The sequence below is a fragment of the Anolis sagrei genome, chromosome 7 (assembly GCF_037176765.1).
Source record: "Anolis sagrei isolate rAnoSag1 chromosome 7, rAnoSag1.mat, whole genome shotgun sequence".
NCBI classification, from domain to species: Eukaryota; Metazoa; Chordata; class Lepidosauria; order Squamata; family Dactyloidae; genus Anolis; species Anolis sagrei.
The window spans coordinates 10,966,968-10,983,826 of record NC_090027.1 but is presented as its reverse complement, the minus strand read 5'-3'; the positions used below and the strand labels follow the sequence as shown (position 1 = coordinate 10,983,826).

General features: G+C 42.2%; 1 protein-coding gene across 1 annotated transcript; it reads right to left on the bottom strand.

Moving 5' to 3' along the window:
* Window positions 1-3,108: 3,108 nt before the first annotated feature.
* Window positions 3,109-8,545, bottom strand: LOC132782818 (prolactin-releasing peptide receptor-like). Its single transcript, XM_060787761.2, has 2 exons — window positions 8,127-8,545; window positions 3,109-3,799 (listed from the first exon to the last, which is right to left on the bottom strand). Exons 1-2 carry the CDS (start codon window positions 8,543-8,545, stop codon window positions 3,166-3,168), a joined length of 1,053 nt encoding a protein of 350 aa, XP_060643744.2. The 3' UTR covers window positions 3,109-3,165.
* Window positions 8,546-16,859: the final 8,314 nt, after the last annotated feature.

Here is a 16,859-nt window from a genome sequence, read left to right as displayed (position 1 = left end):
TTCTATACCGCATTTTTCAGCCCGATAAGGCGACTCAATGCGGTTTACACAATGAAAATTATCACAATAACATCAATACTAACACAACAATATCCTAAACAATTAAAACACATCATATGCAACAACAAAATCAAACAATCATTAACAATTCATAACGCCTCAGTATGAAATCAGTATCCGTTCTCGTAATCCTTGTGCCATTCCTGAGATCAAATTTTACCGTCCTCCTATATTCAGTTGCACTATTTAGCCAAACGCTTGTTCATAGAGCCAGGTCTTAACCTTCTTCCGAAACGCCAGCAGCAAAGGGGCCTGTCTGATGTCTACAGGTAGGGCATTCCATAGCCGAGGGGCCACCACCGAGAAGGCCCTGTCCCTCGTCCCCTCCAGACGTGCCTGTGACGCAGGCGGGACCGAGAGCAGGGCCTCCCCGGACGATCTTAATGTTGTTGGCTGTGAGCTGCCCTGAGTCCCCCCTCAGGAGTGAGAAGGATGGGATAAAAGGAGGAGGAGGAGGAGGAGAAGGAAAAGGAGAAGGAGAACTTTATTTTGTTACCCTGCCTCCATCTCCCCGAGGGGGCTTGGGGTAGCTTACATGGTGCCAAGCCCAAGGCAATATACAATTAAAAACAGAACAATAACATATTAAAAATAGCACAAAACGTCATAAACAATAATAAACAAGCATCATAAGCAACAACAGACTCATTTGGGGGGGGGCAATACGCGAAACTAGTTAACGGATAGGCTGGTCAATAAGGTAGAAAGAACATACAGTAGCATAGGAACAGAGCAATTAAACAGGATAATTTTAGCGTTTCTCAGCCTGGGGGTCAGGACCCCTGGGGGGGGGTCATGAGGGGGGGTCAGAGGGGTCGCCAAAGACCATGAGAAAACACAGTATTTTCTGTTGGCCATGGGGGTTCTGTGTGGGAAGTTTGGCCCAATTCTACATTGGTGGAGTTCATAATGTTCTTTGATTGTAGGTAAACTATAAATCCCAGCAAATACAATGCCAAATGTCAAGGTCTGTTTTCCCCAAACTCCACCAGTGTTCACATTCGAGTATATTGACTATTTGTGCCAAGTTTGGTCCAGATCCATCATTGTTTGAGTCCACAGTGCTCTCTGGATGTAGGTGAACTACAACTCCACAACTCAAGGTCAGTGCCCACCAAACCCTTCCAGTAGTTTCTGTTGGTCATGGATGTTCTGTGTGCCAAGTTGGGCTGAATTCCATCATTGGTAGAGTTCAGAATGCACTTTGAGTGTAGCTGTGTAAGGGAACATGGGTTTAGGATGCGGGGTCCCTTTTTGAAGAAGTCCACAGAGTCCAATAGGTTCAGTTAAGACACCGTTTATTCAAGTTGATCAGCATGAGGTGAACAGGCAGCACTTCTGCAAGTGCTCCCACAGACTGCCGCACCCTCCTCTGTTTTTGCAAACTTTTATATACCTTTAGGTAAACAAGAATATTTTTGTCATGGAAAGTACTTTGACCTTTACTCATCCTGTTCCAACAATCTCTTGATGGAAAGTACCTTTTCGCACCTGCAGACTTTGCGCTTAACCACAAACCAACTTCCTATGTAAGCTCGCTAATATAGCGACTTTTCAAAAAGCCAAAACCTTGAACTTTGTATGATTTCTATACTAACATTTCAGTTAAAGCTTTTAATTTTTTAATATTTCTTAGGCTTATGCCTCCTTCAGGTGAACTATAAATCCCAGCAACTACAACTCTCAAATGACAAAAATCAACCCCCCCCCCCCAAACCCACCAGTATTAAAATTTGGGCGTATTGGATATTTGTGCCAAATTTGGTCCAGTGAATTAACATACATCCTGCATATCAGATATTTACATTATGATTAATAACAGCTGAAAAATTGCAGTTATGAAGTAGGAAAGAAAATAATTTTATGGTTGAAGGTCACCACAACATGAGGAACTGTATTAAGGGGTCACAACATTAGGAAGGTTGAGAACCATTGATGTAGTAATCAAATATAGGATATTGGATTCGGGTTATGGTTAGAGACCATCTGTCAAAGGAGTTGACAGTCGAAGGCACAACGAAACATAAATGTTTGAACTAAATAAATAAAAGCCAGGTTGTTTGGCATTACAGCACAAAAATATTTGCTACTCACTTACATCTGGATGGGTCAAATAAAAGGATTTTTGTTCTCACAGAGAAAGAAATGAGTATAACACATCCCCAGGGCCAGCTTCCAAAGGACTTCCATGCTTATTACTAGGCTTGGGCGATCAAGAAAAAAATTGGTTCTAAATTCGTTTCGTTTCTAGGGTGCGCTAGCGAGGACTTCCAAAATTTAAGATTTCTAAATTCTGAGGACTTCCGAAATTTAAGATTTCAAAATTTTGAAATTTCCAAAATTTCGTAAATTACGAATCGATTCGTTAATGGCGGACGCAATTGCGCAATATGCTAAAAAATCCTCCAAATGGGACAGGGGGAACTTCTGAAGCTTCCCTCTCCCTCTGTTGCTGACTGTTGGTGTGATAAAACTAACAACAACTATATTATATTATATTATATTATATTATATTATATTATATTATATTATATTATATTATTGTATATTATATTATATTATTGTATATTATATTATTATTATATTATATTACTTTATATTATATTATATATATAATATTATAATATATTATATTATAATATATTATATATATTATATTACATTATATTATACAATTATAATACAATATAATAATATAGTAATAAAATATATAATATAATAATATAATATAATATATACAATACTCTAATATAATAGTATTATAATAATATATTATATTATAGTATTGTATATTAGAGTGAGGCAAGAAGAAGCATGAGGAAAGAGGAGGGAAGCAGCAGAGCAAAGGGACCGGAAGTGGGGTAAATGCGAGATTGTAAAACTTGCACCAGACATACAAAAATAATTACGAAATAATTACGAAAATTGGAAAAATTGTTTCAATTCTTAATTACTCCTCACACTATTCCTGCATGGTTCAATATTGGATCGTAAGCTAATTTAAATATGAATTAATAACGAATTACGAAATTAACGAACTGGATCGTCCAAGCCTACTTATTACTCATCAGTCATTGATCCTTTGGCCACCGAAGGTCTGAGGTCTCAAAGCATGACGCTGACTGCAACACAATTGTTGGTGGGAATGACCTTCTGCTTGAAGCTGAACATCTCTTTCAGGCCGTTTCGGAATCGGTCGTGGAGCCAGGCGTAGAGGAAGGGGTTGCAGCAGGAGGAGCTCATGGCAAACCAGTGGCAGAGCAGCTGGATCAGAAGGAAATAGTCCTTGTTGATGAGGTTGATGTCTATGTCGCGGATGATGTTGAAGACATGGATGGGGAGCCAGCAGACGGCAAACGCGGCAACCACCAGCACGAGCAGGCGGAAGATCTTTCTCTTCCTCAGGCGGTCAAACTCGGTCTGGCTTTGCGTCAGGTGACCCGGCACAATGCGATTCTTCAGCTTGATGGTGATGCAGATGTAGGAGAGGGACACGGCCGAGAGCGGGAGGATGTACGTGAGGACCAAGGTGCTGTACGCATAGGCCAGCCGTTCTTTCTCCTCCGCCATCCAGAACTCCTCGCAGATGGCAAAGCCTTCCTTTTGGAACTCCACATGATAAGTGTGGGCAATTGCGGGGGCAACCAAAGCACAGGACAGTAGCCAGATGCCACCAATGATGTACACGCAGGTCACAAAGGAGATGCGCTTCTTCAGAAAGTGCATGGTGGTGTAATATCTAGGAGAAAAGTGAAAGAAATGAGTAGAACACATCCCCAGGGCCAGCTTCCAAAGGACTTCCATCCTACCACATTTAAAGTCTCCTTGATTGTCCTGAAAAGAAGATCTAGGAGAGGCTGCACATGGCCTTTTGGCTCAGGTGAAGTCTTTTTTTGAAGATTGATTTTTTTATTTTCAATTTACATATTCATAAAAAACAATGAAACAGATCTATATACATGTATATAGACTTGAACCAATACATACTTCTTAACATCTATACCAATGTTCCTCAACCTCGGGGTCGGGAATGTCATCAGGGGGTGTCAGAGGGGTCACCAAAGACCATCAGAAAGCATAGTATTTTCTGTTGGTCTTGGGGGTTCTCTGTGGGAAGTTTGGCCCAATTCTATCATTGGTGGGGTTCGGAAAACTACAAATCCCAGCAACTGCAACTCCCAAATGTCAAGGTCTATTTCCCCCAAACTCCACCAATGTTCACATTTGGGCATATTGAGTATTTGTGCCAAGTTTGGTCCAGATCCATCATTGTTTGAGTACACAGTGCTCTCTGGATGTAGGTGAACTACAACTCCCAAACTCAAGGTCAATGCCCACCAAACCATTTCAGTATTTTCTGTTGGTCATGGGAGTTCTGTGTTCCGAGTTTGGTTTGATTCCATTGTTTGTGGAATTTAGAATGCTCTCTAATTGTAGGGGAGCTATCAATCCCAGCAACTACAACTCCCAAATGACAAAGCAGAGATGAGCACCACCTCCCAGAGTCAGACACACCTAGACTTAATGTCAGGGGAAACCTTTACCTCCTTTGTGACCTGCTTACTTACATAGGGACTCATCACACTAGAGAAAAAAAATCCACTTAAAATCCTGTTTCTGCCTCCTGCAGAATTCTGGGGTTTGTAGTTTAGGAAGGAGCCTTTTACAGCCTCACTAGATTACAAACCCCAGAATTCTGCAAGAAGCAGAAACAGGATTTTAAGTGGATTTTTTCTCTCTAGTGTGATGAAGAGTCATGGCTAAGTAGACCCAGGTTTTTTGGGTCAATTTTTGACTATAATTTCTAGACTTAGTAGTATATAGCACTTTCTTTCTTTCTTTCTTTCTTTCTTTCTTTCTTTCTTTCTTTCTTTCCATCCTTCCTTCTTTCTTTCTTTCCCTCCTTTTTTCTTTCCTTCTTTATTTCCTTCCTTTCTTCTTTCCTTTCTTTTTTCCTTTCTTTCTTTCCTTCTTTCCTTCCTTCCTTCCTTCCTTCCTTCTTTCCTTCCTTCTTTCCTTCCTTCTTTCCTTCCTTCCTTCCTTCCTTCCTTCCTTCCTTCCTTCCCTCCCTCCCTCCCTCCCTCCCTCCCTCCCTCCCTCCCTCCTTCCTTCCTTCCTTCCTTCCTTCCTTCCTTCTTTCTTTCCTTCCCTCCTTTTTTCTTTCTTTTTTCTTTCCTTCCTTCTTTCTTTCCTTCCTTCCTTCCTTCCTTCCTTCTTTCCTTCTTTCTTTCCTTCCTTCCTTCCTTCCTTCTTTCCTTCTTTCTTTCTTTCCTTCCTTCCTTCCTAAATTCCTTCCTTCCTTCCTTCCTTCCTTCCTTCCTTCCTTCCTTCCTTCCTTCCCTCCCTCCCTCCCTCCCTCCCTCCTTCTTTCTTTCTTTCTTTCTTTCTTTCTTTCTTTCTTTCTTTCTTTCTTTCCTTCCCTCCGTCCCTCCCTCCGTCCCTCCCTCTTTCTTTCTTTTTTTCCCTCCCTCCCTCCCTCCCTCCCTCCCTCCCTCCCTCCCTCCTTCCTTCCTTCCTTCCTTCCTTCCTTCCTTCCTTCCTTCTTTCTTTCTGCTCTACAGATGCCCTCCTGTTTTCCACGAAGTGATGCAGGGACACAACACTGCATCAGAGATTAAACTGATGCTCCCTCTTCCATTGTTTCCAGCTGGGAATAGAAATAGTTCACTGCTTCTTATTCCCTTCATATTCCTTTTTGCACCCTTCCCCGTTTCCACTCCATCAAGCTTTCATTATGATTCTATCACGAACCCAAGGAGAAGAATAAGCTTATTTTCCTATCACTTCCTCTCACTGCAGGGACCTGAACCAAAAATAGCTCAGAACCAGAAAATTATGTCCTCTCCGGTGAGTTTCTCAAAATCTTCTTCAAAGAAAGTCCTCTTTAGCAGACAGTTTCTTCCAGAACTGTTATATTTGTTCTATACTTAATACATCACAATGTATTATTTGACACAGAAGCAAATTACTCATGTGGCTGAATGCAACTGAAAACAAGGGAAAGATGTAGAAATAGGAGTTTCTGCAAAGATAGAATGTCTCAATGTCAATATAAAAGTAGTAAGGAACACCATATATATGTGTGTGTATAGATCAGCTATGGACAAACTTTGGCCCTCTGGGTGATCAACTCCCATAATTCCTAACAGCCGGTAGGTTGAAGTCCAAAACACCTGGAGGGCCAAAGTTTGCCCATGCCTGGGATAGATCAACCCAGTGGTTCTCAACCTTGCTAATGCCGTGACCCCTTAATGCCGTTCCATATGTTGTGGTGACCCCCAAACATAATATTGTTTTCGTTGCTACTTGATACCTGTCATTTTAGCACTGGTATAAATCGCAATGTAAATATCCGATATGCAGGATGGATTTTCATTTACTGGGCTAAATTGAGCACCAATACCCAATATGCCCAAATGTGAATGCTAGTGGGTTTGGGGGGGGGGGGTTGATTTTGTAATTTGGGAGTTGTAGTTGCTGGGATTTATAGTTCACCTATAATCAAAAAGCATTCTGAACTCCACCAGTGATGGATTTAAACCAAACTTGGCACAAAGAACTCCCATGACCAACAGAAGACACTGGAAGGGTTTTGTGGCCATTGACCTTGAGTTTGGGAATTGTAGTTCACCTATACCCAGAGGAGCACTGTGGATTCATGCAATGATGGATCTGGACCAAACTTGGCACGTATACTCGTTATTCCCAAATGTGAACACTGGTAGAGTCTGGGGAAAGTAGACCTTGACATTTGGGAGTTGTAGTTGTTGGGATTTATAGTTCACCTATAATCAAAGAATGGAGCCCCTGGTGGCACAGTGGGTTAAAGCACTGAGCTGCTGAGCTTCTTGATCAAAAGGTCGCAGGTTTGATTCCGGGGAGCGGCGTGAGCTTCCGCTGTCAGCCCTAGCTTCTGCCAACCTAGCAGTTCGAAAACATGCAAATGTGAGTAGATCAATAGGTACCGCTCCAGCGGGAAGGTAACGGCGCTCCATGCAGTCATGCCAGCCACATGACCTTGGAGGTGTCTACGGACAACGCTGGCTCTTCGGCTTAGAAATGGAGATGAACACCACACCCCAGAGTCAGACATGACTGGACTTAATGTCAGGGGACTACCTTTACCTTTACTATAATCAAAGAGCATTCTGAACTTGACCAACAATAGAATTGGGTCAAACTTCCCACACAGAATCCCAATGACCACTACAAAATACTATGTTTTCTGATGGTCTTTGGCGACCCCTTTAACACCCCCTCGTGACCCCCTCAGGGGTCCCGACCCCCAGGTTGAGAAACACTGGATCAACCTCATGCATAAGTCAAGGTCATATAAACCAGTTTCTGAATCCAAATTATGGATTTTATGCATTGCATATACTCTGTTTAGATTTTGCCCTTTTCACAATAAACTACAAAACCTACAGCTTTGGTGTGGTGGTGTCTGGAGCAAGGTGAAAACTACCCTGAGTTGCAACAGTCTAGATATTTTGTGTGTCTATGGCATGTCTATGGACATCATTCCACTTGCCTAGTTTCCAATTTGACCTCATAACCTCTGATTAGCATTTAATGGCCTTGCAGCTTCAAAGCCTGGCTGGTTACTGCCTGGGGAGACCCAATGGATCAGCGGAACAATGTTTTCAAACTACAAGAAAGGAGATTCCATCTGAACATGAGGAAAAACTTCCTGACTGTGAGAGCCGTTCAGTAGTGGAACTCTCTGCCCCAGAGTGTGGTGGAGGCTCCTACTTTGGAAGCTTTTAAACAGAGGCTGGATGGCCATCTGTCAGGGGTGATTTGAATGCAATATTCCTGCTTCTTGGCATGGCGTTGGACTGGATGGCCCATGAGGTGTCTTCCAACTCTATGAGTCTATGATTCTATGCCTGTCATAGATGTGGGTGAAACGTCAGGAGAGAATGCTTCTGGAACATGGCCATACAGCCCGGAAAACTCACAGCAACTCACAGTAATTCCGGCCATGAAAGCCTTCGACAACACATTCAACTATGTTTGTTTCCAAATATTTATGATTCCAAATCAATCACATTGAGAGCAATTACCTGTCCACTGCAATAGCCGTGAGGGTGAAAACAGACACGTATACTGTCATGGGCTGCATCAGAAAGACAAAATAGCAGAGGAACTTTCCAAAGACCCATCCCTGGGGGTTGAAGGCATATGCCAGAGTGAAAGGTACGCAGGTGGCACACATCAGCATGTCCGAAAAGGCCAGGTTTCCGATGAAGAAGTTGGTGACGTTGTGCATCTTCTTGGTCTTACAGATGACGTAGAGGAGGAGATAGTTGCCAACGATGCCCACAAGGACAACCAACGCGTAGCAAGGGATGATCAGGGGTTTAAAAGACTGGATCATCTCCACCCCACTGAACTGGGAAGTCCAATTGGAGCTGTTCCTATGGCCAGCTTCATAAATACTCAGATTGGACGGGCAATTGTCCAAACAGCCAGTGGATTCCATGAGTCGAACAACAAGAAGGAGCAGAGTTAAACCAAAAGTAAGACAAAGAAGGATGATATACGTCCTTTGAAATTGAATATAGGGTCGCGTCAGTTAAGTTGTGAGCTTGGATATTGTTTTACTTTTATATTTGGGGTGCATATGACCAATTTCTTTCACTTGGCCAGAGATGAGAGACCAATCTTTCTAAAAATGGAGATTCATTGTCACAGTCTTGTGTTTCCATGCAAATGCAGATTCATTGATGGACCATCCTTTGAAGAAGACACTATTGTCGCATTCACAGATCTTAGAACTCAGGCCAATTTTTAAATGGTCATTAATTCAGTCCTTTTCTGATCTTATGCTACAATACACCCTCCATTTCGATGCTTGTCCCATGTTCCTTCGTGCTGCCTCAGTCTATAGCTTCTATCTCGAAATTGCTCCATTTCTGTTCATTTTAAAGCGCATTATCAGCTGTGCAAATACCTGTGAAACAGATGAAGAAGGAGAGAGGAGAAGGAGATGAAGACAGACAGAAAATCTGGTAAACAGCTTTCCCCTAAAGACAGTCAAGATGAGAAAATACGTGAAAGATTTGACAAGTCCGGAGGGTATTGCGGAGAGAGATTGGGGATTTTGTTGTGATGTGATGGGGATGTAGTTGGAAACATCTCACAGGCATCAAAAATTGATTTGTGTGTGCACGTCTGTATATAAAATATCTTGTCAAGTGCAGTGGTTGGAACATCAAAAGCTGGCTTATGCTGCCAATACGGTTCCCATATCTCATGACCTGGGTTTGAACCTCAAGCCCTAGTACAGCGTTTCTCAACCTGGGGTTCGGTTATAAGGAGGTGTCAGAGTGGTTGCCAAAATCATCAGAAAACACAGCATTTTCTGTTGGTCATGGAGGTTCTGTATGGGAAGTTTGGCCCAATTCTTTCATTTGTGGGGTTCAGAATCCTCTTTGATTGTAGGTAAACTATAAGTCCCAGCAACTACAACTCCCAAATGTCAAGGTCTGTTTCCCCCCAAACTCCACCAGTGTTCACATTTGGGCATATTGAGTATTCGTGCCAAGTTTGGTCCAGATCTATCGTTGTTTGAGTCCACAGTCCTTCCTGGATATAGGTGAACTGCAACTCCAAAACATAAGGTCAATGCTCACCAAACCCTTCCAGTATTTTCTGTTGATCATGGGAGTTCTGTGTAACAAGACAAGTTCAATTCCTTCATTGGTGGAGTTCAGAATCCTCTTTGATTGTAGGTAAACTATAAGTCCCAGCAACGACAACTCCCAAATGTCAAGATCTGTTTTCCCCCAAACTCCACCAGTGTTCACATTTGGGCATATTGAGTATTCATGCCAAGTTTTGTCCAGATCTATCATTGTTCGAGTCCACAGTGCTCTCTGGATGTAGGTGAACTACAACTCCAAAACTCAAGGTCAATGCCTACCAAACCCTTCCAGTATTTTCTTTTGGTCATGGGAGTTCTGTGTGCAAAGTTTGGTTCAATTCCATCATCTGTGGAATTTAGAATGCCCTTTGATTGTAGGTGAACTATAAACCCCAGCAACTACAACTCTTAAATGACAAACCAATCCCTCCCCCCTAACCCCACCAGCATTCAAATGTGGGTGTATTCAGTATTTGTGCCAAATTTGTTCCAGTAAATGAAAATACATCCTGCATATCAGATATTTTCATTACAATTCATAACAATAGCAAATTTTCAGTTATGAAGTAGCAATGAAAATAATTTTATGGTTGGGGGTCACCACAACACGAGGAACTGTATTAAGGGGTCGTGGCATTAGGAAGGTTAAGAACCACTGGTCTCGAGTATGCTGAGAAATCTCTCTGATACCCCCTTCCCCCACCAACCGTATACAGGTTGGGCATCTCTTTCCCCCCCAAACTCCACCAGTGTTCACATTTGGGTATATGGAATATTCATGCCAAGTTTGGTCCAGATCCATCATTGTTTGAGTCCAAAGTGCTCTCTGGATGTAGGTGAACTACAACTCCCAAACACAAGGTCAATGCCCACCAACCCTTCAAGTATTTTCTGTTGGTCATGGGAGTTCTGGGTGCCAAATTTGGTTCAATTCCATCACTGGTGGAGTTCAAAATGCTATTTGATTGCGAGATGAACTATAAATCCCAGCAACTACAACTCCCAAATGACAAAATCAACAACCAGTATGCAAATTTGGGCGAAAATAAAGAATTCATATCAGATATTTACATTATGATTCATAATAATAGCAAATTACAGTTGTGAAGTAGCAGAAAAATAATGTTATGGTTGGGGGTGACCACAACATGCAGAACTGTATTAAGGGGTCTCAGCATTATAAGGTTGAGAACCACAATCAAGGAGCATTCTGAACTCCACCAACGATGGAATTGAACCAGTCTTGGCAGTCAGAACTCCCATGACAATTGTGTTAAGGGGTCGCAGCATTTTCTGTTGGTCATGGGAGTCCTGGATGCCAAGACTGGTTCAATTCCATCATTGGTGGAGTTCAGAATGCTCTTTGATTGTAGGTGAACTATAAATCCCAGCAACTACAACTCCCAAATGACAAAATACACACACACACACACACACTCTCTTTAGGGACTTTATAATAATAAATAAAACATTTATGTTGCAAAACTGCACTAAAAATTACAGATAATAATTTTGGTATCACCCCTATGTCACCCAGTGCGGTTGGCATCCTCTGCACCTCATAGAGATGCCACTAAGCCATCATTATTCAGTGCCCTATATAACCCAGCCCTATATAACCCAGAATATCCCACAATATTTGTTTTGAACTGGGTTATCTGAGTCCACACTGCCACTTATTCCAGTTGAATGCAGATAATGTGGGATTTTATCCAGCTGTGTGGAAGAAGCCTCCGTTGTCAAACAAATTATCTCCAAAGGTGACAGATAATCCTTCATTTGAAATTATGCACACATAGATTTCAATGATATAAATTCTAGGCTAGATGTATAAAATGGAACATAGAATGTACTTTCCCAGGACATTGATGAAGGCGCATACAAAAATCCTCCATCACTCATGTGAGTTATTGCTATATGACATTTCTTCTGATGGAAATGTAATATATTAAAGGGGAAATATAAACAGACATTTTCCAAACAGAATTACATTTTGGGAGGTTTAGGTTGAAACACGAGAACTCAGAAATATAGTCCACTGACTCGAATGGGATGTTGTTCCTCATAACTATCCTTACAATGCAATCCTAGACATATTTACTCCAAGGTAAGTAGTTCTGTTTCAGTAGAATTCCCTCCCAAGTAAATATGCATAGGGTAATAGTCATAGGTTCACTACGTTTTCCTGAATACAATAAATTCTATGTATTGTCGAAGGCTTTCATGGCTGGAATCACTGGGTTGTTGAAGGTTTTTTCGGGCTATATGGCCATGTTCTAGAGCAGTGGTTCCCAACCTTCCTAATGCCATGACCCCTTAATACAGTTCCTCATGTGGTGGTGACCCCCAACCATAACATTGTTTTTGTTGCTACTTCATAACAGTCATTTTCCTACTGTTATAAATCATAATGTAAATATCAGATATGCAAGATGTATTTTCATTCACTGGACCAACCTGGGGACAAATACCCAATGCACCCACATGTAAATGCTAGTGGGGTTGGGAAAGGATTGATTTTGTAATTTGGGAGTTGTAGTCACTGGGATGTATAGTTCACCTATAATCAAAGAGCATTCTGAACTCCACCAATGATGGATTTGAACCTAATTTGCCACACAGAACTCCCATGACCAACGGAAAACACTGGAAGGGTTTGGTGGGTATTGACCTTGAGTTTGGGAGTTGTAGTTCACCTATATCCAGAGAGCACTGTGGACTCACGCAATGGTGTATCTGGACCAAACTTGGCATGAATACTCAATATGTGCAAATGTGAACACTGGTGGAGCCTGCAGAAAATAGACCTTGACTTTTGGGAGTTGTGGTTGCTGGGATTTATAGTTCATTACTATCAAAGAACATTCTGAACTCCACCAACGATAGAATTGGCTCAAACTTCCCACATGGAATCCCCATGACCATCAGAAAATATTGTGTTTTTTTTATGGTCTTTGGCGACCCCTCTCACACCCCCTCGCGACCCCCTCAGGGGTCCTGATCCCCAGGTTGAGAAACACTGTTCTGGAGGCATTCTCTCCTGATGTTTCGCCTGCATCTATGGCAAGCATCCTCAGAGGATGCTTGCCAAAGATGCAGGCGAAACATCAGGAGACAATTCCTATAGAACATGGACATATAGCCTGAAAAAACCTACAACAACTCACAATATATTCTGTTATTAAATATATTCTGCATATATCTTTTCAAACTGTGCCCTGAGCAAAATGGGAGGAATAGAAGCAAACTCGTGCTGTCAGTTTCCCTTATTTTGAAAGAAGTGGCAACACCTGCAATTTGCAGATCACGCATTATATTTACTCAACTTTGGAAAGACTTTTTTTTTAACTAGCAAGTTTCTAAAAAACCTACAACACCTAAATATAATCCTTCACCTTCACTCCCCATGTAGATTCCTTATCAGTTAGATGACTGACTGCCAAATAGATGCTGGCTAAGACAGTGAGGACAGAGGGATACAACCAAAGACAGACAAACACTGTCCATGCATACAAATAGACATCATGCATTCTCTTCGTCACTAACCTGGAACAAGCAGAGCAAAGTCAGGATGAAAAAGCAGTCAAAGAACTCCTGGTGCATGAAAGTAGAGAAAGCGCAAGTGTGAGACAGGAAGAGAGACCGAAAGAGTGGGCATTCAGCTGAAATCCAGAGACATTATGTTCCAGATGTGTACGTTTCGAAAAATCGGTTAGGATAGCTGAGCTGTGTCTACTCAATAGCATCCTCTGCTGGTTGAGTTTACTTTCTCTGTTGTCCTAAGAGCAGAGCAGCCTTAACCAGAGTTAGGATGAATCATAGAATCATAGAATCAAAGAGTTGGAAGAGACCTCCTGGGCCATCCAGTCCAACCCCCTGCCAAGAAGCAGGAATACTGCATTCATATCACCCCTGACAAATGGCCATCCAGCCTCTGCTTAAAAGCTTCCAAAGAAGGAGCCTCCACCACACTCCGGGGCAGAGAGTTCCACTGCTGAACGGCTCTCACAGTCAGGAAGTTCTTCCTCATGTTCAGATGGAATCTCCTCTCTTGTAGTTTGAAGCCATTGTTCCGCGTCCTAGTCTCCAGGGAAGCAGAAAACAAGCTTGCTCCCTCCTCCCTGTGGCCTCCTCTCACTTATTTATACAAGGCTATCATATCCCCTCTCAGCCTTCTCTTCTTCAGGCTAAACATGCCCAGCTCCTTAAGCCACTCCTCATAGGGCTTGTTCTCCAGACCTTTTATCATTTTAGTCGCTCTCCTCTGGACACATTCCAGCTTGTCAATATCTTTCTTGAATTGTGGTGCCCAGAATTGGACACAATATTCCAGGTGTGGTCTAGCCAAGGCAGAATAGAGAGGTAGCATTACTTCCCTAGATCTAGACACTATGCTCCTATTGATGCAGGCCAAAATCCCATTGGGATTTAGACCAGTGGTTCTTAACCTTTCTGATGTTGCGACCCCTTAATACAGTTCTATATGTTGTGCTGACCCCCATTCAATTACTTTCGTTGCTACTTCATAACTGCAATTTTGCTACTGTTGGGAATCATAATGTAAATAACTGATATGTAAGATGTATTTTAATTCATTAGACTAAATTTGGCACAAATACCCGATACACCCACATTTGAATACTGGTGGGATGCGGTGGGGGGACTGATTTTGTCATTTGGGAGTTGTAGTTGCTGGGATTTATAGTTCAACTACAATCAAAGAGCATTCTGAACTCCACCATAAATGGAATTGAACCAAATTTGGCACACAAAACTCCCATGACCTACAGAAAATATTGGAAGGGTTTGGTGGACATTGACCTTGAGTTTAAGAGTTGTAGTTCACCTACATCCAGAGAGCACTGTGGACTCAAACAATGATAGACCTGGACCAAACTTGGCACGAACACTCAATATGCCCAAATGTGATCACTGGTGGAGTTTGGGGAAAATAGAGCTTTGCGTTTGTGATTTGTAGTTGCTGGGTTTTATTGCTGGTTTTATTACAGAAAACCCCCACACACAGAGATAGATATCTACATAAAAACTCCAACCATCACCCAAGTAAAAAAAGAAGCATCATTAAAGCCTTAGCAGACCGTGCAAAAAGAATCTGCGAACCCCACCTCCTTCAAGATGAACTGAACCACCAAAACTGGCCAATGGATACTCCACCTCAGACATCAGAAGAGCTGCAAGACCAAGAACAAGCCACGAGAGTCATGTCAAAGACCCATCCAGAGGAAACGTGTTCTTGCCATACATCAAGGGAACCACTGACCACATAGGGAAGCTGATGAGGAAACACAACATACAAACCACCTACAGACCCACCAAGAAAATCCAACAAATGCTACGTTCAGCAAAGGACAAGAGGGATCCTCTCACCTCCGTGGGAGTCTACCATATTCCATGCAGCTGTGGACAAGTCTACATAGAGACCACCAAACGCAGCATTGCCCAAACACGAATCAAGGAACATGAAAGGCAGCGCAGAGTACTTCAACCAGAGAAGTCAGCCATAGCAAAGCACCTGAGGAACCAACCTGGACACAGTATATTATTCGAGAGCACAGAAATGCTGGACCACTCTCACAACCACTATGTCAGACTACACAGAGAAGCCACTGAAATCCATAAGAAGCAGGTGGACAATTTCAACAGAAAGGAGGAAACCATGAAAATGAACAAAATCTGGCTACCAGAATTAAAAAAAAACTCAGAAATTACAACAGCAAAACAACAGAGAGTAAACAATCATGCACGTCAAATCACTCTCAACAAAAGATTCCCCTCAGGCACTTCCAAGCCATTAAATGCTAATCAAGGTGGTCAGTTGAAACATTCACACCTAGCTCCAGCAGACAAAAGTCCTTTGTCCCACCTTGGTCATTCCACAGATATATAAACCCATTTTCCTCCTTCCAACAGACCTCACTACCTCTGAGGATGCTTGCCATAGATGCAGGCGAAACGTCAGGAGAAAATGCCTCTAGAACATGGCCATATAGCCTGGAAAAACCTACAACAACCCTGTCAACCTTTTGTTTGTGAAACTCAGTGGTTGCTGTAACAGGACGTCTAACTCTTTGTTTGTCATGCAAGTCAGATGTTCCCACTTCAACATCTTTAAACTTACTCACCCAACTCGCACAGTACTCACATCAACACAATCCCCATAAACAGCTTGCATTCTCTGATGAATCTCTTTTGGGGTGACACCTTCTGCTGTCAAGAATTCAATGACTGAACATTGCTTAAGTCGCATTGACTGACCGTCTGTGCAGGGTTTCATACTTTGCACTTTAACAACACAACCGTTTGATGCTAAGGCTTCCAGACAAAGTGGAACTGTAGAGGAGAGTCTACTGGACAAACCAGTAACTGCCGCATACCAATACTGCCATCTGTTGAGGAGTTATGAAGGTGGAGGCATTACTTTTCATTCAACCCTTGTATTAGTGGGGGGAGGAAGGAGAGACAGAATAAGCCTCGAAGCAATGTTTGCATCTGCATATATATTCTGGTGTTCTCATGAACACTGATTCTATGTACTTTCTTTGTACCTAACAGCGATATGTTCGCATTTTCTTCTGCATGAAAATACCATTAACCAGTTAATTTATATGCTTTCCCTACTCTGCCATCTCATGTTTCTAAGTCCTTGAGGAATATGCCTAACTTTGAGTAAACGAATATAATCACAGATTTTCATAATTATTCCATTTTTTCTTTCCAGTCTCTTAAGTTCTTCAGGATAGTGTATCAGCAATTAAAACTATAATTTTGTAATGTTGTTCGTTACAGGGAATCATATGGCTGCTTAAAATGAGGACATGAATATTTATGTCCCCAAACCTATGTGCAATGTAATGTGAGAATGACGTAATCACCTGTTTTGTTGCTGTCGGGTGCACACAAACAAATGCAATTTACATAGTGTAAATCTAGAAATAGTATTCTAAGATCTACAGAGACACTCGCTGGAACACCTCAGCAAGCAAGAGTCCAAAAGTGGCAGGCTCAAACCCAGAACCTCAACCAATGGCTGATACCAAATGAGAGACTCCCCCCTGGGCACACAGAGGACTGGGCGACTTGGAAGGCGCTGAACAGACTGCGCTCGGGCACCACGAGATGCAGAGCCAAC